We start from the raw sequence: 22,734 nt of genomic DNA, 5'->3' as shown, positions 1-22,734 counted from the left end.
CAGTATAGAAGCATGATAAGAGAGAAATTATGAACCATCGAGAGAGGAGAAGGAGAAGAGGGTGGGTGTAGGTGTAGGTTATAGAAAGAGGAGGAGGAGGAGGAGAGGGTGTGTGTAGGTTATAGAGAGAGGAGGAGGAGGAGAGGGTGTGTGTAGGTTATAGAGAGAGGAGGAGAGGGTGTGTGTAGGTTATAGAGAGAGGAGGAGACGGTGTGTGTAGGTTATAGAGAGAGGAAGAAGAGGAGGAGGAGAGGGTGTGTGTAGGTTATAGAGAGAGTAGGAGGAGGAGAGGGTGTGTGTAGGTTATAGAGAGAGGAGGAGAGGGTGTGTGTAGGTTATAGAGAGAGGAAGAGGAGGAGGAGGAGGAGAGGGTGTGTGTAGGTCATAGAGAGAGGAGGAGGAGGGTGGGAGGAGGAGGCCTCTCCTTAGAGGGTGTGTGTAGGTTATAGAGAGAGGAGGAGAGGGTGTGTGTAGGTTATAGAGAGAGGAGGAGAGGGTGTGTGTAGGTTATAGAGAGAGGAAGAAGAGGAGGAGGAGAGGGTGTGTGTAGGTTATAGAGAGAGGAGGAGGAGGAGAGGGTGTGTGTAGGTTATAGAGAGAGGAGGAGAGGGTGTGTGTAGGTTATAGAGAGAGGAAGAGGAGGAGGAGGAGAGGGTGTGTGTAGGTCATAGAGAGAGGAGGAGGAGGGTGGGAGGAGGAGGCCTCTCCTTAGAGGGTGTGTGTAGGTGTAGGTTGCTTCTTATTATTCTGGCGGGGCGATGGCTGAGGTAGAGCTGGGGCCAACGTTCAGACTCGGATTGATTAAACGGCGGGGGTTTGGGTGTGGGGAGGGAAGCTGGGGGAAGGGGGGCTGGAGTCTGCTGGCAATCCTTCAGACGCTCATGGAGAGACGGAGAGAAGGAAGGATGGACAGCCCCCTCGAAGCCCCTCCAAAACTAGTCCACACCCCTCTGTCAGCACCTTCCCTTTCTCCAACGTATTAATACAACAACAGACACAACGGCTCTGTTCCAAGGTTGCTTCTAGCATATCATTTAGATTGGAGCAATGTATTCAGCATGCCTTTTAAATGGTATGCTAGTGTGGATATTGAAACAGAGCCTACATTATGCTTGTACCATTTGGGCCGCACCCAAATCTGCAGTGCCTGATGGGTAGTGTAGTGCAACACTAAATTCCTAGTTAAGTTCTACCAGGTTGAGTGAATATGTGTTGACTTTGAAAATGTGGTGGATGTCTGTATGTGTAATGGTTCTTAATGCCTGGATGATTAAGGAATTACAGTCTGTGGTTTAAGCACAGTGCTTGGAGGACTCACAACACCAGAGCCCTGCTTAAAGATGGGTTTAGAAGTAAGTTACTTCCTTGGTTAAATACTGTGGTGACGCCAGTGTGAAAACTCTCCAAACCATTGGTGAACTACACCGTTATGTTATTAACCGGCCACAGCGCGTGGCGACGCCGAGGAGGGGTTGTTTGGCCTAGCGAAGCACAGTCAGGGTTAGAAACACGGCATTTGGGATGTGGAGATGAAGAAAACGGTCAATGTTTCTCAGAATGACCAGACAACAAAGCTGAAGTCACTACATGAACCTCTCCTCAGATCAGTATCTCAGCGGAGCTTGGTGGATTCCTAACAGGGCAGATAGCATCATCATTAGCAATTAGCTTGCTCGATTAGTTGCTTGTCTGTGAGGCATGTGCATCCCCTCCAAAACACTAGGCCTTCACAGGACCAGGTTATGGGCCAAATCTAGACCCCAAAAGCCTAGCTAGTCAGACTAGCACATTTAGACTTCCCTCAGGCCCCCATCCCTCCACTGTGCCTATGTGACAGAGATCAGAGGACAGTGTTCATCTTTATGGTCCCTGTGTGGCTCTACTCCTCGTCTCTCCTGTGCCCCCTGCTACCAGTGGACTCATCTCCTCCCTTTGTGCTGCTGGAAGTTGACTCCCCCAACCCTCCCTGTCCTTGGGACACTTTCCACTGAGAATGGATTCGGCACGCTGCATTCACCAGCCCGGCACAGTAACAACATTAACATCATCTGTTTTTTGTGCAGTCCAGAGACTTTTCATTTGTTTTGAGTGCCTATATTGATTTTCGTATGTCTCATGTTATTCCACTGAAGGTTTATTCCCCCCCCCCCCCCCCCCCCCCCCGACCAAAAGTTAGAAAATTAAATGAAATGACCAAGATAAGAAGATCTGGTTGGTTACTTTAATTTCTTTTCATTGCGGTTAATCAGGGTGGATATAAATAATGTATTTGGAGAATCACATGAAGACCAGTAACCTTGTGTGGTTGGTATATTACAGTCCAGTGGTCCGGCCACTACAGGTTGACATTTAGAATCATATCTTCTCTGGTGCCACATCTTCTCTGGTGCCAGGATAACTGATGATGCAGACGATAACGGTAATAGCATCGATGATGATGTCAATTATGCAGATGAGGCAGATAGCCTTTCTGATGATGATGCAGATGAGGATGATGATGATGATGATTATATTAGCACTAATTTCTGTCTCTATGTCTGTCTCTATAGTTGCTTCTGGAGCATCTGGAGTGCCTGGTGTCCAGGCATGAGCGGTCACTACGTATGACTGTGGTCAAGCGGCAGGCCCAGTCCCCCTCAGGCGTGTCCAGTGAGGTGGAGGTCCTCAAAGCGCTCAAGTCCCTGTTCGAGCACCACAAAGCTCTAGACGAGAAGGTAAGACCATACATTAGACATGTATTCTATAGAATCTGCACAGTACCTATTCCTTTTTGCTGAGTGGAAGAATGGATTATACACGCGGATAGAGATTCTTCAATTGAATGTACAGTATATTTGACTGATGACAGTATGGAGAGGCTTTGCAAACGCAGTGCCATCTGGTATTGAATATTCTTTGTTTTGGCATAAGTCACCACCACAACCGCCTGCCCTCCCACTGGCCCCAGCCCCAGCCTCTGCTCTCCCACTGGCCCCAGCCTCTGCCCTCCCACTGGCCCCAGCCCCAGCCTCTGCTCTCCCACTGGCCCCAGCCTCTGCTCTCCCACTGGCCCCAGCCCCAGCCTCTGCTCTCCCACTGGCCCCAGCCCCAGCCTCTGCTCTCCCACTGGCCCCAGCCTCTGCTCTCCCACTGGCCCCAGCCCCAGCCTCTGCTCTCCCACTGGCCCCAGCCCCAGCCTCTGCTCTGTCTCAGGCCTGTTGATTGATGGCCTCAGCCCCAGCCTCTGCTCTGCCTCAGGCCTGTTGATTGATGACCTCAGCCCCAGCCTCTGCTCTGCCTCAGGCCTGTTGATTGATGACCTCAGCCCCAGCCTCTGCTCTGCCTCAGGCCTGTTGATTGATGGCCTCAGCCCCAGCCTCTGCTCTGCCACTGGCCCCAGCCCCAGCCTCTGCTCTCCCACTGTCCCCAGCCCCAGCCTCTGCTCTGCCTCAGACCTGTTGATTGATGGCCTCAGCCCCAGCCTCTGCTCTGCCACTGGCCCCAGCCCCAGCCTCTGCTCTCCCACTGGCCCCAGCCCCAGCCTCTGCTCTCCCACTGGCCCCAGCCCCAGCCTCTGCTCTGCCTCAGGCCTGTTGATTGATGACCTCAGCCCCAGCCTCTGCTCTGCCTCAGGCCTGTTGATTGATGGCCTCAGCCCCAGCCTCTCCCACTGGCCCCAGCCCCAGCCTCTGCTCTCCCACTGGCCCCAGCCCCAGCCTCTGCTCTGCCTCAGGCCTGTTGATTGATGGCCTCAGCCCCAGCCTTTCCCACTGGCCCCAGCCCCAGCCTCTGCTCTCCCACTGGCCCCAGCCCCAGCCTCTGCTCTGCCTCAGGCCTGTTGATTGATGGCCTCAGCCCTCTGTAAGATGTCACGCCGGCTGCTGTAATCTATTCAACCCTCCACAACAGACCCTATCATTTATAACGCGTCTCTCCAGGCCGCTGGACTAGGGAATAAAATCCGTTTTTGATTCACGGGATGTTTTCTGCCCTGCGACGATCTGTCTGTGTGTTGCTGGGCTGTCCGGAGGAGGGGAGGGGAGGGAGGGGGATGACTGCCCTGTAATCCAGGCTAGGAGCCTCCTCAGAGATGCCTTGATCCTAGCGGGCCACAGCCCCGGTCATGGAGCACCACAGAGCTCACCAGTAAATGCTCCATCAGTAGCATGACAAATACCTCAACATGGTGCATAGAGGAAGGAAGAGTAAGTCATACATTCACCCCCTTTGAGGAGAGGGGAGGAGGGGAGAAGAGGAGGAGGGATGGGGAGGAGGGGAGAAGAGGAGGAGGGATGGGGAGGAGGGGAGAAGAGGAGGAGGGATGGGGAGGAGGGGAGAAGAGGAGGAGGGATGGGGAGGAGGGGAGAAGAGGAGGAGGGATGGGAAGGAGGAGAGAAGAGGAGGAGGGATGGGGAGGAGGGATGGCGAGGAGGGGAGAGGAGGAGGGATGGGGAGGAGGGGAGAAGAGGAGGAGGGATGGGGAGGAAGGGAGAGGAGGAGGAGGGAAGAGGAGGAGGGATGGGGAGGAGGGGAGAGGAGGAGGGCTTCAAGGCCAAGACAAGGTGTTACTGTTGGGCTGAAGGCTGAGGGAGAGAGGGAAGAGCTGCTTGGTCTATCCCGGGAACACGGTATATCATGTCAACCCCGGGCTGAGGTGGGATGGTGGGTTGGTGGAGAGAGATAAATAGACATATCTCACTGTTGTCTCCAACACTATCCATGCTATTTATCTGAGAGCTCAAAACCACACGTCTACTACCATTAACTGCTAGAGCAGAGCTCCATGGTAAGGTCCTACCAGAGGTTGTGTACAGTAACGCACTCATGGCGGGTTGTTGTGTTTTGTTTTCCTCAGGTGAGGGAGAGACTGCGGGTGTCGCTAGAGAGGGTCTCTGCATTGGAGGAGGAGCTAACATCAGCCAACCAGGAGGTGAGAAATGTGTCACAGCATCATTTCCACAGGCGCGCTGACTGAGACGTCTGTTCTCTTCATTTCATCAGCCTTAGACAGGAATTTGTTCATGTTTTAGTCAACTTTCAAAGTAATTTGATGTTGACAGTTCTACTTAGGAGGACTCCTATTCAGGGGCTAGTCATTCTGTCTTAAGATGGAGTGTGATGGGGTGAAGTATGGCCTTGACAGATGAGAGCTGGCCCGTGGCGTTAGTAGGGTGGCGTAACGACTCTGCCCCCCATTCTCTCTCTACCAGTCTCTGCCTGGGCAGATGGTCATGTTCCAGCTGAGAGGAGCCCTCAGGCTGACGCTCTACCGGAGCCAAATTAACCACTCTGCACTGCCAGAGGGAGGGAGGGAGGGAGGGAGGGAGGGAGGGAGAGAGAGAGAGGGAGAGAGAGGGAGAGAGAGGGAGAGAGAGAGGGAGAGAGAGAGGGAGAGGGAGAGAGAGAGAGAGGGAGAGAGAGAGAGAGAGAGAGAGAGAGAGAGAGAGAGAGAGAGAGAGAGAGAGAGGGAGAGAGAGAGGGAGAGAGAGAGAGAGAGAGAGAGAGAGAGAGAGAGAGAGAGAGAGAGAGAGAGAGGAAGGAAACGGGGGAGAGGTAAGCGTCAGTGAATGGAGGAAGAGAGAAAGAATGGTGGAAGACATGGGCAGTGAGAGGTAGGGAGAGAGAAGAAGAATGGTGGAAGACATGGGCAGTGAGAGGTAGGGGAGAGAAGAAGAATGGTGGAAGACATGGGCAGTGAGAGGTAGGGGAGAGAAGAAGAATGGTGGAAGACATGGGCAGTGAGAGGTAGGGAGAGAGAAGAAGAATGGTGGAAGACATGGGCAGTGAGAGGTAGGGAGAGAGAAGAAGAATAGTGGAAGACATGGGCAGTGAGAGGTAGGGAGAGAGAAGAAGAATGGTGGAAGACATGGGCAGTGAGAGGGAGAGAGAAGAAGAAGGGGGTGGTAAAATATACATACAGGAGGAGAGGGCATGGAAGGAGCTGGGATTAAACAGCTGCTCTACCTGCATTAGAACTGCCTCCAGTCTGTAATGAGCTGTGGACGGGGGTGGCTGATCAAAGCACAACTGACACGGCCGGGAAGGGATAAGGGGGAGAGGGAGGGAGAGAGAGATTTAAAATGCTGCTCTACCAGCCAAACAGGCCTTAGGAGGTGAGATGAAACCCTGGTCAAAGACTGATCTGCCCTGGCTATAGAAAACAAGTAAAGCTAGGGATGGAATGAGGGGATGAGAGGAATGAGATGGCGATATCTTTCACTTTGAGTTAGCCTAGTATTACCAGACTGATGGCCTCTCCTGTATCCGTGTAGCGAATCATTTATGTAAGCTCGCGAGATCAGGCTGGTTGTATGAGGCTAAGTTTGAGCCATAGACATGCAGTGTAAAGTGCAGCTCATTCGCTTAACCAAGTACAGTATTGCGCCTCAACAGATATTTTAGGTCTTTATTTGATTAAATAGTGTGACTATACTTCATTTGACTACAGTGGATACATGGTTAACTTTCCCGCTGTGTCATGGTGAGACAGTCATCTGAGTGAGTGGGTGTTGAGGCCCGGTGATGGAGGCTGTGGTTAAATAAGCACTGCTGAATAGAAACATCCACACTTCCACACGTCAGAGCCTCCGGGGAGGACGTTGGGTTCCAGTAGCTGCCTGCACCAGCTCCAGACTGTTAATTGATTTGGGATGGAGATCTGCCTCGAGTCGTTCTCCTCTGGGGCTCCAGTCTGCAGATAACACCACCTGCAATCCTGGAGCCTCCCATAGGGAGCTGCACTGCCTGATGACATAGATGACCTTCGACCTCTCAGTGTCAGGTGTTTAAGTGGTCCAGATTTGACCTCTCAGTCTCAGGTGTTTAAGTGGTCCAGATTTGACCTCTCAGTGTCAGGTGTTTAAGTGGTCCAGATTTGACCTCTCAGTCTCAGGTGTTTAAGTGGTCCAGATTTGACCTCTCAGTCTCAGGTGTTTAAGTGTTCCAGATTTGACCTCTCAGTCTCAGGTGTTTAAGTGGTCCAGATTTGACCTCTCAGTGTCAGGTGTTTAAGTGGTCCAGATTTGACCTCTCAGTGTCATGTTTTTAATTGGTCTCAGGTGTTTAAGTGGTCCAGATTTGACCTCTCAGTGTCAGGTGTTTAAGTGGTCTCAGGTGTTTAAGTGGTCCAGATTTGACCTCTCAGTCTCAGGTGTTTAAGTGGTCTCAGGTGTTTAAGTGTTCCAGATTTGACCTCTCAGTCTCAGGTGTTTTAATTGTTCCAGATTTGACCTCTCAGTCTCAGGTGTTTAAGTGGTCCAGATTTGACCTCTCAGTCTCAGGTGTTTAAGTGGTTCAGATTTGACCTCTCAGTCTCAGGTGTTTAAGTGGTCTCAGGTGTTTAAGTGTTCTCAGGTGTTTAAGTGGTCCAGATTTGACCTCTCAGTCGCAGGTGTTTAAATGGTCCAGATTTGACCTCTCAGTCTCAGGTGTTTAAGTGGTCTCAGGTGTTTAAGTGGTCCAGATTTGACCTCTCAGTCTCAGGTGTTTAAGTGGTTCAGATTTGACCTCTCAGTCTCAGGTGTTTAAGTGGTCCAGATTTGACCTCTCAGTCTCAGGTGTTTAAGTGGTCTCAGGTGTTTTAATTGTTCCAGATTTGACCTCTCAGTCGCAGGTGTTTAAGTGGTCCAGATTTGACCTCTCAGTCTCAGGTGTTTAAGTGGTCCAGATTTGACCTCTCAGTCGCAGGTGTTTAAGTGGTCCAGATTTGACCTCTCAGTCTCAGGTGTTTAAGTGGTTTCAGGTGTTTAATTGGTCCAGATTTGACCTCTCAGTCTCAGGTGTTTAAGTGGTCCAGATTTGACCTCTCAGTCTCAGGTGTTTAAGTGGTCCAGATTTGACCTCTCAGTCGCAGGTGTTTAAGTCATCCAGATTTGACCTCTCAGTGTCAGGTGTTTAAGTGGTCCAGATTTGACCTCCCAGTCTCAAGTGTTTATGTGTTTCAGATTTGACCTCTCAGTGTCAGGTGTTTAAGTGGTCTCAGGTGTTTAAGTGGTTCAGATTTGACCTCTCAGTCTCAGGTGTTTTAAGTGTTCCAGATTTGACCTCTCAGTGTCAGGTGTTTAAGTGGTCCAGATTTGACCTCTCAGTGTCAGGTGTTTAAGTGTTCCAGATCAAATAAATAACACAAGTGCACATGGGACGAGACCCGTAATCATCTGCGATATCCACAATGGCACGAAAGCCAAAACACACAGCACAGGTACTCAAACGAACCAACGGACATTGTAACAATAATCAACAGGACAATGGTAAACCAAAGACGCACTTATACAATTACTAATCACTGGGAATAGGGGCCAGGTGTGTGTAATGAATGTTCTGGAGGGATCCGTGACATTCTGTAGAATGTGTCAGGAGGTTGATCAATTCCCCGCAAAACCTCTGGGCCCTCTGGGCTTGGTCCATGGCCAAGGGACCAATCCAACCTGCGTAAGATCCTACAAAGGCTGTTGTGAGAGAGAGAGACTGAAAACTCTGTTACTCTATGTTATCCGGTCTCTCTTATTTGTTTCCTGGTTAGAATTCTAGAGGGAATCCCCAAGGTGTCACCCACTCTATAAGGTGAAAAATTAACCGGTGCTATAAGATTCAAGTCAACAGGTTCTGTGTGTGTGTGTGTGTGTGTGTGTCTGATCTTAATTCAGAGGCATTGCTGCATACAGCAACTTGCTCCAGGCTCCAAGGCTCCACCAAATCAATCTTGTACACCGAGAGATTTCACGTCACCTTCCTGCCCAATCTCCTTTTGCTCCTTCACACTAAAACAGACCATTACTTCTCGGAGAGGTGGAGACGAAGGGAGTCAGGGAAGATTAAGGTATTGTGAGGGATAGGAGTTTGGAAGACAGCGCCTTTCTGTTTAGCTGTGGCACTGTCTCCTGGTGTCTCCTGGTGTCTCCTGATTTCTCCTGGTGTCTCCTGATGTCTCCTGGTGTTTCTGATGTCTTCTGGTGTTTCTGATGTCTCCTGGTGTTTCTGATGTCTCCTGGTGTTTCTGATGTCTCCTGGCGTCTCTGATGTCTCCTGGTGTTTCTGATGTCTCCTGGTGTTTCTGATGTCTCCTGGTGTTTCTGATGTCTCTTGGCGTCTCTGATGTCTCCTGGCGTCTCTGATGTCTCCTGGCGTCTCTGATGTCTCCTGGCGTCTCTGATGTCTCCTGGCATCTCTGATGTCTCCTGGTGTTTCTGATGTCTCCTGGTGTTTCTGATCTCTCCTGGTTTCTCCTGGTATTTCTGGTGTCTCCTGGTGTTTCTGATGTCTCCTGGCGTCTCCTGGTGTTTCTGATGTCGCCTGGCGTCTCTGATGTCTCCTGGTGTTTCTGATGTCTCCTGGCGTCTCTGATGTCTCCTGGTGTTTCTGATGTCCCCTGGTGTTTCTGATGTCTCCTGGTTTCTCCTGGTATTTCTGGTGTCTCCTGGTGTCTTCTGGTATTTCTGATGTCTCCTGGTGTTTCTGATGTCTCCTGGTGTCTCCTGGTGCCTGTCTCCTGGTGTTTCTGATGTCTCCTGGTATTTCTGATGTCTCCTGGTGTTTCTGATGTCTCCTGGGCTTTCTGATGTCTCCTGGTATTTCTGGTGTCTCCTGGTGTCTCCTGGTGCCTGTCTCCTGGTGTTTCTGATGTCTCCTGGTATTTCTGATGTCTCCTGGTATTTCTGATGTCTCCTGGTGTTTCTGATGTCTCCTGGTATTTCTGATGTCTCCTGGTATTTCTGGTGTCTCCTGGTGCCTGTCTCCTGGTGTCTCTGATGTCTCCTGGTGTTTCTGATGTCTCCTGGTTTCTCCTGGTATTTCTGGTGTCTCCTGGTGTCTTCTGGTATTTCTGATGTCTCCTGGTGTTTCTGATGTCTCCTGGTTTCTCCTGGTATTTCTGGTGTCTCCTGGTGTCTCCTGGTATTTCTGATGTCTCCTGGTGTCTTCTGGTATTTCTGATGTCTCCTGATGTCTCCTGGTGTTTCTGATGTCTCCTGGTTTCTCCTGGTATTTCTGGTGTCTCCTGGTGTCTCCTGGTATTTCTGATGTCTCCTGGTGTCTCCTGGTATTTCTGATGTCTCCTGGTGTTTCTGATGTCTCCTGGGCTTTGATGAGATGAGATGGACTAATACTTCATCAAAGGGAAAGATGGCCACTTTCAATTTGCTTCATTAAACTTCTCATTTTTCTAATTTGAGAGCAGCCACAGCAGCATGGCTCAGTCTATCATTTGTTATCCTGTGTGTGTGTGTGTGTGTGTGTGTGTGAGTGAATGCCGAGAGCCGACCGTTTGATCTCTGTAAATGATAAATGCCAGACGCACCCCAATGCTCCGGCCGAAACATAAGGAGGTGTAATTGTACCCCTCATTAAAATAATGGAGTGAGATGAAGAGGGGGGGGGGGGGGGGGAGAGGCAGCAATATGCAGCAGCAAGCAAATCCACTGTCTGTGGATGAAATCTCAAACCCCGTGCTGGGATGTTGTCAAGGCTTAATGTAAAGGGAATCCTCTATTGTAATTGTGGAATAATCCCTCCCTGCCCTTTGCCCTCTTAGAATGAAAATAATGTAATACTTGCGTCTAGTGAGTGCCTCCATCTGTGCTGTAAAAAGTGGTGTTTTATAGTTGTATAGCTTTAAGGCTATTTCTGATCACAGTGGCAGAGGCAGTTAGTTATGTGTCGCATTTTCACATCAATCATTGTTTATTGATGGAGGTGTCAGTGAATGCCCTCTAAGTCTTGAACGCAGCTCAACTGGAGCGGTTGGTGAAACACTTGGCAACCGTATTGGATTCTCTCACTGTGTTGTTTTATTGTGATGTCATCGCCTCCTTCTGAGAAATGTAATTATGTCGGTCTCTCCGGGGTGCAGACACAGCCAAGTCATAGATCTGGGATTTCCACAAATGGGAAGTGTCCAGCAAATATTCTGGCTTAACTTATTTATTGTAGACAGATGGCATTCCAATAGCAGTAATACTGATATACTGTGTGGCTTTTATCGATCAGGACTGGAAGGCCCTATTGCAGTACTGCCTCAGTCTGTAGTATGATGTATTGCCATGTTTAGCAAAATACACTATTATACAGTAGATTCATGACTGTCATAGGCTGCTACACTATCCTTCCTGGATTCTTCTCTCTCTCATTGGCGTCATAATGTTGACGTCTCCGATGGGGGAAACAAGGTCGGTTTGTTTCCTAAATCCAGATGAAATCCTGAGATTAAAGCCTAAAAAAGATCCTGTGATCAGTGGTAATAGCAGCATGCTGTCATTTTAATCACACTACCATACCCTGTCTGTCTCCCAACTGGGTCTGTTCTTTATGGTAAATCTGGCGATGTCTGTGCTCATGATTACATAATAATGGATAGTGAGCAGACTAATATTTGACTGTGTACTGGATGAGGTGTCTGGAAAGCACAGTGACAGGCTACAGGTATTTATGGCACTGACATGGTGCATCTCTCTGCTGTAGTTGTCAAACAGTAAGATCACGGCTTTTCTACAAATATTTTCACACGCAAAAAACATGACAGTTATGCAAAAGAATATATATGGTTAGCACATCATAAAACAATGACTGTCTCCTCCTAGTTTCAAGGTCTGGGAGGTTTCTCTGAAGGCTGACCCTACAGGCATCATGTAGTCTCCCTGGCATTGCTGTCACTTGTCGTTAGCGATGGTGTAAAAGGGCATTAGAAGTGAGGGGGCTCCATAAAGGAATGCATACCGTGCTGTTTGTGTTGTCCAAGAATAGGTTATAGTCCCAACAATTTGGACAATTATAACAGTGTCTTTACCCGGCTATTTCCCACCTTCCTCCCCCTCGGAACGTCCTAATCAGCCGACCCTGTCGGGGAAAGCCTCATTATGCTTGTCGTGTCACTGGTTTGTAGCCCCTGGCAACGTGATTAAGAGTGAACACCAGATTCTTCAGGTGAGAGAGAGGAGGGGTTCGCAGAACAAGATAATCATAGTGATCACGTTAATACCTAGACATAACATGACTTAGCTGGCAGCGTAATGTTCCAGAAACCTCGACACAGACGAGCTGTAAAAGTAGGAAATAAGCTGTTAGCTGTTGTTGAGCAAATATTTAGGTTGTTTGTGTTTCGGAAAGTGAATGAGATCCTAACCCTTGACCTTAATACATTTGCGCATCAGTTTTATTCCCCTCAGGCACTGACAGGACAGCCCCGTGACTGGCTGGAGCTGACAATTGTGTGTGTGTGTGTGCATATCTGCGCCTGCGTGCACGTTTGTGCATGTGCCTGCATGTGTGATTGACAGCTAGGCTGATCTCTGCTGTGTTATTCTAGACCTGTGTATTAATCTCTGTCCTGTGTCCCTCTCTGCAGATTGTGGCCTTACGGGAGCAGAATGCCCACATCCAGAGGAAGGTGGCGTCAGGGGACGGGTCAGAGGACATGCTGGAGGGCACTGATGCCAGCCAGAAGGTACATAGCAAGGTGGGCGTCCATTGCGTTTACTGTCCTTCTTTTTCTCTGTCAATATCCACAGCTTTTTATTGTTGATCATTTATCTCATGTGTTACTATCATTACGTTGACAGGGCTAACACTCAACATTTCAGTTTTCACATCAACGTAAACATGTCGGATATATATACTTTTCAACCACCATTTTCATTGTTTCAACACAGTTGTCCATTCATAGTCTGTGTTATCAGTATCATCGTGGTATCAAGCATGTTATCATTTCACTTGCTCGATAGATACAGGCCTTCACTGTCAGCACAGTGTCTTTGAGCAGCCAGCTAGGCAGCGTGAAGGACACCCAGCACTTAGAATGCAGAAATCAACAGTGTCTTAGTCTCACAGAGGCTGCTACTGCAGAACAACAAACAAAGACATCAATGACAATTCAATTCTAGCTCTCGTCTCATGGTTTGGATGTGAGCTGAATCTCTAGGCTCGTGGATGAGCTGCACCTCGTGATGGGGACGCGTTGTCAGGAGTGTACGATTCAGTTGAGCCTGACTGGGCGACAGCTGTCTGTGGCCTGTCATTCTGCAGAGTAGGGGGGTGGGGATGAGGGTGGTTGGAAGGTTGAAACTCCCCGTCACACACACCCTCCTTGGGGTTAGTGAGAGGGGAGTCACTCACTGTCACCATGCTGAGGTTTGAAGAGGTAGTCACGGCAGCCTTTTTAAGGTTCCATCCAGAGGTAGTCATGGCAGCCTCGTTACGGTTCCATCCAGAGGGAGTGACACGGATGATCTGCAGGGCTACTTCCTCCCGGGGGGCGGGGCAGAGCCCTCCTCTCTGTCTCACTGCTCCTGGGTAGAAGGGTGTTGGAGTAGAGTGAACACACAACAGTCGTCAGACTGTTGTCACACATGTGACAGGTGGAGGGCTGTGTGTGCACGTGTGGCGCCGGAATGAACCAACAGGTCACATCATGACGCGGGGCATATAGCTAGCTTTACCTGACGAGCCTGCTAGTGCAGTCAGGCAGCCATGGCCTTTCCCTTCACTCTCTGCACTTCTAACCATCAAGGCCTCAATATTATATAGTGATCGAAACTCAGACTATTTCCTGTTGAATACTAAGACCAAGAAGATTTAACCATAGCGGTAATCTTTTACAGTTAGCAATTTCAAAAGATAAAGATAAAACCTAAGTTAGGCTAGCTTTTACTGACATGCCCAAGCTACTGACATGAAATTTAGCAGCGCTGTGAAGTTGCTGTGATATATAGACAGCTAGACGTATGAAACGGGTCTAATTTAGCAGCGCTGTGAAGTTGCTATGATATATAGACAGCTAGACGTATGAAACGGGTCTATTTTAGCAGCGCTGTGAAGTTGCTGTGATATATAGACAGCTAGACGTATAAAACGGGTCTATTTTAGCAGCGCTGTGAAGTTGCTGTGATATAAAGACAGCTAGACGTATAAAACGGGTCTATTTTAGCAGCGCTGTGAAGTTGCTGTGATATATAGACAGCTAGACGTATGACACGGGTCTATTTTAGCAGCGCTGTGAAGTTGCTGTGATATACAGTGCCTTGCGAAAGTATTCGGCCCCCTTGAACTTTGCGACCTTTTGCCACATTTCAGGCTTCAAACATAAAGATATAAAACTGTATTTTTTTGTGAAGAATCAACAACAAGTGGGACACAATCATGAAGTCTCAGAGGTCCGTTAAAAGCGCAGAGAGCATCATGAAGAACAAGGAACACACCAGGCAGGTCCGAGATACTGTTGTGAAGAAGTTTAAAGCCGGATTTGGATACAAAAAGATTTCCCAAGCTTTAAACATCCCAAGGAGCACTGTGCAAGCGATTATATTGAAATGGAAGGAGTATCAGACCACTACAAATCTACCAAGACCTGGCCGTCCCTCTAAACTTTCAGCTCATACAAGGAGAAGACTGATCAGAGATGCAGCCAAGAGGCCCATGATCACTCTGGATGAACTGCAGAGATCTACAGCTGAGGTGGGAGACTCTGTCCATAGGACAACAATCAGTCGTATATTGCACAAATCTGGCCTTTATGGAAGAGTGGCAAGAAGAAAGCCATTTCTTAAAGATATCCATAAAAAGTGTAGTTTAAAGTTTGCCACAAGCCACCTGGGAGACACACCAAACATGTGGAAGAAGGTGCTCTGGTCAGATGAAACCAAAATTGAACTTTTTGGCAACAATGCAAAACGTTATGTTTGGCGTAAAAGCAACACAGCTCATCACCCTGAACACACCATCCCCACTGTCAAACATGGTGGTGGCAGCATCATGGTTTGGGCCTGCTTTTCTTCAGCAGGGACAGGGAAGATGGTTAAAATTGATGGGAAGATGGATGGAGCCAAATACAGGACCATTCTGGAAGAAAACCTGATGGAGTCTGCAAAAGACCTGAGACTGGGACGGAGATTTGTCTTCCAACAAGACAATGATCCAAAACATAAAGCAAAATCTACAATGGAATGGTTCAAAAATAAACATATCCAGGTTTTAGAATGGCCAAGTCAAAGTCCAGACCTGAATCCAATGGATAATCTGTGGAAAGAACTGAAAACTGCTGTTCACAAATGCTCTCCATCCAACCTCACTGAGCTCGAGCTGTTTTGCAAGGAGGAATGGGAAAAAAATTCAGTCTCTCGATGTGCAAAACTGATAGAGACATACCCCAAGCGACTTACAGCTGTAATCGCAGCAAAAGGTGGCGCTACAAAGTATTAACTTAAGGGGGCTGAATAATTTTGCACGCCCAATTTTTCAGTTTTTGATTTGTTAAAAAAGTTTGAAATATCCAATAAATGTCGTTCCACTTCATGATTGTGTCCCACTTGTTGTTGATTCTTCACAAAAAAATACAGTTTTATATCTTTATGTTTGAAGCCTGAAATGTGGCAAAAGGTCGCAAAGTTCAAGGGGGCTGAATACTTTCGCAAGGCACTGTATAGACAGCTAGACGTATGACACGGGTCTATTTTAGAAGCACTGTGAAGTTGCTGTGATATATAGACAGCTAGACGTATGACACGGGTCTAATTTAGCAGCGCTGTGAAGTTGCTGTGATATATAGACAGCTAGACGTATGACACGGGTCTAATTTAGCAGCGCTGTGAAGTTGCTGTGATATATAGACAGCTAGACGTATGACACGGGTCTAATTTAGCAAAAGGAAACGGTGCACAGTAGCTTGTTCCCTACCAGATCAATCTGCCTCGATGGAGAAACAATGTTTAACTCCATGTCAATCCCTCCTAAAGGCATTGTTACGAGTGTCAAGTCCACCTCGTCCCCAACTGGATAACTTCCCTGCAGGCTTTACGAGTATACTCTCAGACGCGTCGCAATTAAGTTTTTCTTTCAAGAACCGGCTTGTTATCTCTGGGAAAAGCTCAAACCAGCCTGCACTAAAAGCCAAGCTAAGATAAATCCCAAGGTTTGTTCATTATGAGAGTAGACTGTTGTGTTGGTATTAAAACCAGTGGGCTGATTTAACGGGGCCTTTTGCCTTACACAGTGAATCATTGATCACAGGCAGTAGGGAGAGAGGCTCAATTGGGGCTGTATGGCCAGATGGATGGGTATGGATGGGCAGCTGGCCCTGATACATGAGGATGGGTAGAGGAGGGAGAGAGAGGGGGGTGTAGAATAAAGAGAGAAGGGAGAGGAGAGACAGACAGAAAGAGAGAGGGAGAGGAAAATAAAAACATAACTCCCCCTCTCTCTGTGTCTCTCTCTCTGTCTCTCTCTCTATCTCTCTCTCTCTTACTCTGTCTCTCTCTCTCTCTCTCTCTCTCTCTCTCTGTGTCTCTCTCTCCCTCCCTCTCTCTCTCTGTCTCGCTCTCTCGCTCTCTGTGTCTCTCTCTCTCGCTCTCTCTGTGTCTCTCTCTCTCTCTCTCTCTCTCTCTGTCTCTCTGTGTCTCTCTCTGTGTGTCTCTCTCTCTCCCTCCCTCCCAGAGTCGAACCAAATCATATTCCTAATGCAAGTGCCAAACCAATCTCTCAATGCAGTCTGGAGTAATCTTTATAGTGCCTCCGTCACCCTGGCTGTGTGTCCATCTGAAATAAAACCAGAATAGGGGGCCAACAACCTCCAGCTCCTAAATGTATTAGAGCTATCTTTCTCCACCGGGAAATGCAGAGGTCTGAAGAGGGATCTAGTCTGATTCAAGGCCCTCTCAGCCTGTACTTCAGCACTCACTGTAGAAGGCTTGACTGGAAATGATGTTGTTTCAGCTCATCCATTTCAATTCTGCTAGCTAAAACAGTTTGTGTCATGGGAAAGCGCTGTATTACAAGGTTAAGGTCAATTCCATTATTTCAATTAAATCAATCCACAAAAAAACAGAAATAGCTGAAAAGCAATTTTGAAATCCATTTAGAAATTCATAATTTTAGATTTTTGATTCTTTACTTAGCTACTGATTTGACTGAATGGAAATGGAGTTTATACAGTAAGAGTCAAAACCTCTGGTTAAATGTCTCATTCTCTCTCATTCCCTCTCCCCCTGGTCCTCCAGCGCCTGTCCAACGGCTCCATGGAGTCGGCCCATGAGGCGGGCCAGGTGGTGGAGCTGCAGGACCTGCTGGAGAAGCAGAACTATGAGCTGGCCCAGATGAAGGAGCGCATGTCTTCCCTGTCGTCCCGCGTCTCCGAGGTGGAGCAGGAGCTGGACACCGCGCGCAAGGACCTCATCAAGACAGAGGAGATGAGTACCAAGTACCAGAGGGACATCAAAGAGGTGAGGAGAGAGGTACATTCAAATGAGATGCACCCACTCTCTAAGGAGACACACACACACACACACACACACACACACACACAGTTAGTTGAGATTTAGGGCTGTTGAGAACATACATTGACAAGCATGAGGGACCTATGCATTCACTCCCTCAACCTCCTCTCTGATGACTTAGAGGAGTTACTGCCTCAGACAATCTGGATGGTTCTATGAAAAGTAATGTATCCAGGCTTCTTTCTACACATTGGTACTCAGAGATGGTCTCTTCTCATCTGTCCTGTCCTATAGGCAGACCATTATAGTCACACAATCACTGGTCCCTCTGATTTGGAGGAGAATTGAATATCTATCCAGTGATGTGAATCAGAATGTGACCTGGCTCTTGGTCCACCTAGCTAGCGGCTAGCCCTGGTTGAGATTGCTATTGGTTGCTAATGATGATGGCAGGCTGGGCTCAGGGAGTGAGATCCAGCTAGTACACTGATCTCAGATCCTTTATCAGCCCAGCCCTCTTAAGTAATTACCACTGTCTGAGAACAGTGTTATGTCATAACAACGCTGGAGGACATTTCCTTCCCCTCTATACACACACTCACTGAGACTCCATATAGGAAATTAACCGTAGGAGATTTAGGGAGATACTATTTGTGCTGTTGAGAGGGAAATGTACTCAACTGTGTGTGTCTGTGCATTGTACATGTACATCTGTGTGTGTGTGCCTACAGGCTATGTGTCAGAAGGAGGACATGGAAGAGAGGATCGTCACTCTGGAGAAGCGGTACCTCAGCGCCCAGAGAGAGTCCACCTCCCTGCACGACATCAGTGACAAACTGGAGAATGAGCTGGCCAATAAGGAAGCCTTCCTCAGACAGGTCACTTACCCTCTTCCACCAATCCTAACTTTAACCATTAGAGTAGTGGGGGAGCTGGGGAAGATATAAAACTGAACTAAGATCAGCATCTGAGGGATACTTTAACCTACAGCTGTGGTCCCCACTGACCCACTTTAAACCTTTGGTTTTAGGGTCTCAACCCAGAAGGAATCAGAAGTGTCCCCACCGTGGGTTCCACCCACCTAGAAAAACTATGCCCTTTAGTGCATGTTAAGGCAAAACTCAATTCCATCTGGTGTCTCTGGTTTAACAAAACTTACATCCATCTGGCGTCTCTGGTTTAACAAAACTCAATTCCATCTGGCATCTCTGGTTTAATAAAACTCAATTCCATCTGGCGTCTCTGGTTGAACAAAACTCAATTCCATCTGGCATCTCTGGTTTAATAAAACTCAATTCCATCTGGCATCTCTGGTTTAATAAAACTCAATTCCATCTGGTGTCTCTGGTTTAATAAAACTCAATTCCATCTGGCGTCTCTGGTTTAATAAAACTCAATTCCATCTGGCGTCTCTGGTTTAATAAAACTCAATTCCATCTGGCGTCTCTGGTTTAATAAAACTCAATTCCATCTGGCGTCTCTGGTTTAACAAAACTCAATTCCATCTGGCGTCTCTGGTTTAACAAAACTCAATCCCATCTGGCGTCTCTGGTTTAACAAAACTCAATCCCATCTGGCGTCTCTGGTTTAAAGGAGATCTCCATGGGCTCAGGAGGCTGATCGTTCTCTACATTAAGGGAGTACCGTAGTTACAATAGCATACATATTTGCTGAAATCCCCTGCGATCTGGAGAATAACACAACGTCCGTTGCCAGTAGTGGATCAAGGATAACTCTCGTCTTTGATTAATACGAGTTTAGAACATTCTGAAACGAGAGGACATCTTGACATTGTGTTTAACTCCGGCTGAGTCGTTTGCGTATGGGTCAGGGTTTTTATTGTAGCTACAGTGCCTTGCGAAAGTATTCGGCCCCCTTGAACTTTGCGACCTTTTGCCACATTTCAGGCTTCAAACATAAAGATATAAAACTGTATTTTTTTGTGAAGAATCAACAACAAGTGGGACACAATCATGAAGTGGAACGACATTTATTGGATATTTCAAACAAATCAAATCAAAAACTGAAAAATTGGGCGTGCAAAATTATTCAGCCCCTTTACTTTCAGTGCAGCAAACTCTCTCCAGAAGTTCAGTGAGGATCTCTGAATGATCCAATGTTGACCTAAATGACTAATGATGATAAATACAATCCACCTGTGTGTAATCAAGTCTCCGTATAAATGCACCTGCACTGTGATAGTCTCAGAGGTCCGTTAAAAGCGCAGAGAGCATCATGAAGAACAAGGAACACACCAGGCAGGTCCGAGATACTGTTGTGAAGAAGTTTAAAGTCGGATTTGGATACAAAAAGATTTCCCAAGATTTAAACATCCCAAGGAGCACTGTGCAAGCGATAATATTGAAATGGAAGGAGTATCAGACCACTACAAATCTACCAAGACCTGGCCGTCCCTCTAAACTTTCAGCTCATACAAGGAGAAGACTGATCAGAGATGCAGCCAAGAGGTCCATGATCACTCTGGATGAACTGCAGAGATCTACAGCTGAGGTGGGAGACTCTGTCCATAGGACAACAATCAGTCGTATATTGCACAAATCTGGCCTTTATGGAAGAGTGGCAAGAAGAAAGCCATGTCTTAAAGATATCCATAAAAAGTGTTGGTTAAAGTTTGCCACAAGCCACCTGGGAGACACACCAAACATGTGGAAGAAGGTGCTCTGGTCAGATGAAACCAAAATTGAACTTTTTGGCAACAATGCAAAACGTTATGTTTGGCGTAAAAGCAACACACCATCCCCACTGTCAAACATGGTGGTGGCAGCATCATGGTTTGGGCCTGCTTTTCTTCAGCAGGGACAGGGAAGATGGTTAAAATTGATGGGAAGATGGATGGAGCCAAATACAGGACCATTCTGGAAGAAAACCTGATGGAGTCTGCAAAAGACTTGAGACTGGGACGGAGATTTGTCTTCCAACAAGACAATGATCCAAAACATAAAGCAAAATCTACAATGGAATGGTTCAAAAATAAATATATCCAGGTGTTAGAATGGCCAAGTCAAAGTCCAGACCTGAATCCAATCGAGAATCTGTGGAAAGAACTGAAAACTGCTGTTCACAAATGCTCTCCATCCAACCTCACTGAGCTCGAGCTGTTTTGCAAGGAGGAATGGGAAAAAATGTCAGTCTCTCGATGTGCAAAACTGATAGAGACATACCCCAAGCGACTTACAGCTGTAATCGCAGCAGGTGGGTGGCGCTACAAAGTATTAACTTAAGGGGGCTGAATAATTTTGCACGCCCAATTTTTCAGTTTTTGATTTGTTAAAAAAGTTTGAAATATCCAATAAATGTCGTTCCACTTCATGATTGTGTCCAACTTGTTGATTCTTCACAAAAAAATAGTTTTATATCTTTATGTTTGAAGCCTGAAATGTGGCAAAAGGTCGCAAAGTTCAAGGGGGCCGAATACTTTCGCAAGGCACTGTACTTGAAGATGCTGTGTGGGTGGATGCGCATGGTTTCTGTGCCTGAGTTATTTGGTATTGTGAATAATGTTATGATTAAGGAGGGGGAGCAATCACAGATACAGCACCAACAGCTGAGCTCAAGGCAGATGGATTTTAATTAAAAAAAATAGCCAAGCTATAGAGAACACACACATACACACACGCACATGAATCCGCATTGCTAGACAGAAAGTACTCTGTACACATTTAAGCAATAAGTCCTGAGGAGGTGTGGAATATGGCCAATATAGCAGGGCTAGGGGCTGTTCTTATGTACATCGCAACGCGGAGTGCCTGGATACAACCCTTAGCCGTGGTATATTGGCCATATAGCACAAACCCCTGAGATGCCTTATTGCTATTATAAACTGGTTACCAACGTAATTAAAGCAGTAAAAGTTAATGTTTTCTCATACCCGTGATATATGGTCTGATATACCCAATCAATCAATCAGTCAATCAAATGTATTTATAAGGCCCTTTTTACATCAGCCTGTCACACCCTGACCATAGAGAGCCATTGTTTCTCTATGGTGTAGTAGGTCAGGGCGTGACTAGAGGGTATTCTAGTTTATTATTTCCACGTTGTGTTCTAGTTTTTATTTTCTATGTTGGTGATTTGTATGATTCCCAATTAGAGGCAGCTGGTAATTGTTGTCTCTAATTGGGGATTATATTTAAGTAGCTATTTTTCCCACCTGTGTTTGTGGGATATTATTTTGTGTTTGTGCATGTGCACCACGTAGTCACGTTTTGTTGTTCGTTCATTGTTTTGTGTTGCTTAAGTTTCATTTTATAATAAAGATGTGGAACTCTACGTACGCTGCGCCTTGGTCCAGTTCTTACGACAACCGTGACAGAATATCCCACCAAAAGAGGACCAAGGAGCGTATCCACGAGGTAAAGGAGTTTTGGACATGGGAAGTGATGGGTGGATGCGAAACCCTTCCTCGGCGGCAGACGGAAGGTAATAACGGAGGACAGCGACGACGCCAGGGTTCGCGGCCACAGAAAGCCCAAGGACAACCCCAATATTTTTTTGTGGGGAGGCACAGGGGGTGGCCGGCTGAGAAGCGGGAAGAGCCAGAGCACATGGAGCAGGCGATAGAGAGGTGGTTGGTCGAGGAAGAGAGCCAGAGCCCGCCTGGGAGTTGATGGAGCAGTGTGAAGAGGGATATCGGAGAATGATGTTGGTGAAGAGTAGGCTGCAGCGCAGGCGAGCTAAAGATTGGGGCATCAGTCTGGTGCCATCTGTTGCGGCTCTACGCACCAGTTCTCCAGTGCGCCTCACCAGCCCGGCACGTCATGTGCCTGCTCCCTGCACTCGCCCTGAAGAGCCAGAGACCGTCAGGGAGGCAATGGGGAAGTTGGGAGCGAGAGAGATGAGAAATGTTGTGCAAGTGTGTTCTGCTCAACATCCGACCAGAGGTTCCGGTTAGCAGTCTGGTGCAACCTGGGCCGGCTCCACGGTTCTGGCCTCCAGTGCGTCTCTCCAGTTCGGTACGTACTGTGTCTCCTCCTCGCACTCGCCCTGAAGTGTGTGTTCCCAGTCCGATACGTCCTGTACCTCCCCCTCACACTCGCCCTGAAGAGAGTGTCACCAGTCCGGTGCAACCTGTGCCAGCTCCACGCATCAGGCCTCTAGTGCGCCTCCCCAGTCCGGTGCTACCTGTACAAGCTCCACGCACTAGGCCTCCAGTGCGCACTCACAGTCCAGAGCTTCCGGCGACGGTTCCCATTCCAGAGCTTCCGGCGACGGTTCCCATTCCAGAGCTTCCGGCGACGGTTCCCAGTCCAGAGCTTCCGGCGACGGTTCCCAGTCCAGAGCTTCCGGCGACGGTTCCCAGTCCAGAGCTTCCGGCGACGGTTCCCAGTCCAGAGCTTCCGGCGACGGTTCCCAGTCCAGAACTTCCGGCGACGGTTCCCAGTCCAGCGCTTCCGGCGACGGTTCCCAGTCCAGAGCTTCCGGCGACGGTTCCCAGTCCAGAGCTTCCGGCGACGGTTCCTATTCCAGAGCTTCCGGCGACGGTTCCCATTCCAGAGCTTCCGGCGACGGTTCCCAGTCCAGAGCTTCCGGCGACGGTTCC

At 48.0% G+C, this 22,734-nt stretch overlaps 1 protein-coding gene across 1 annotated transcript in view; it reads left to right on the top strand.

The window, feature by feature from the left end:
- The window catches only part of ppfia2 (PTPRF interacting protein alpha 2), a 244,030-nt gene that overhangs the window by 168,184 nt on the left and 53,112 nt on the right, over positions 1–22,734 (top strand). The window contains exons 4-8 of the mRNA XM_036944850.1: positions 2,550–2,714; positions 4,835–4,909; positions 12,317–12,427; positions 16,959–17,180; positions 17,906–18,052. Of these exons, the coding sequence (XP_036800745.1) occupies positions 2,550–2,714; positions 4,835–4,909; positions 12,317–12,427; positions 16,959–17,180; positions 17,906–18,052 (720 nt within the window). The remainder of the gene's footprint in view (positions 1–2,549; positions 2,715–4,834; positions 4,910–12,316; positions 12,428–16,958; positions 17,181–17,905; positions 18,053–22,734) is intronic.

This window comes from Oncorhynchus mykiss, chromosome 15, assembly GCF_013265735.2.
Source record: "Oncorhynchus mykiss isolate Arlee chromosome 15, USDA_OmykA_1.1, whole genome shotgun sequence".
Taxonomy (NCBI): Eukaryota; Metazoa; Chordata; class Actinopteri; order Salmoniformes; family Salmonidae; genus Oncorhynchus; species Oncorhynchus mykiss.
This window is presented reverse-complemented; position numbering and strand designations above follow the sequence as displayed.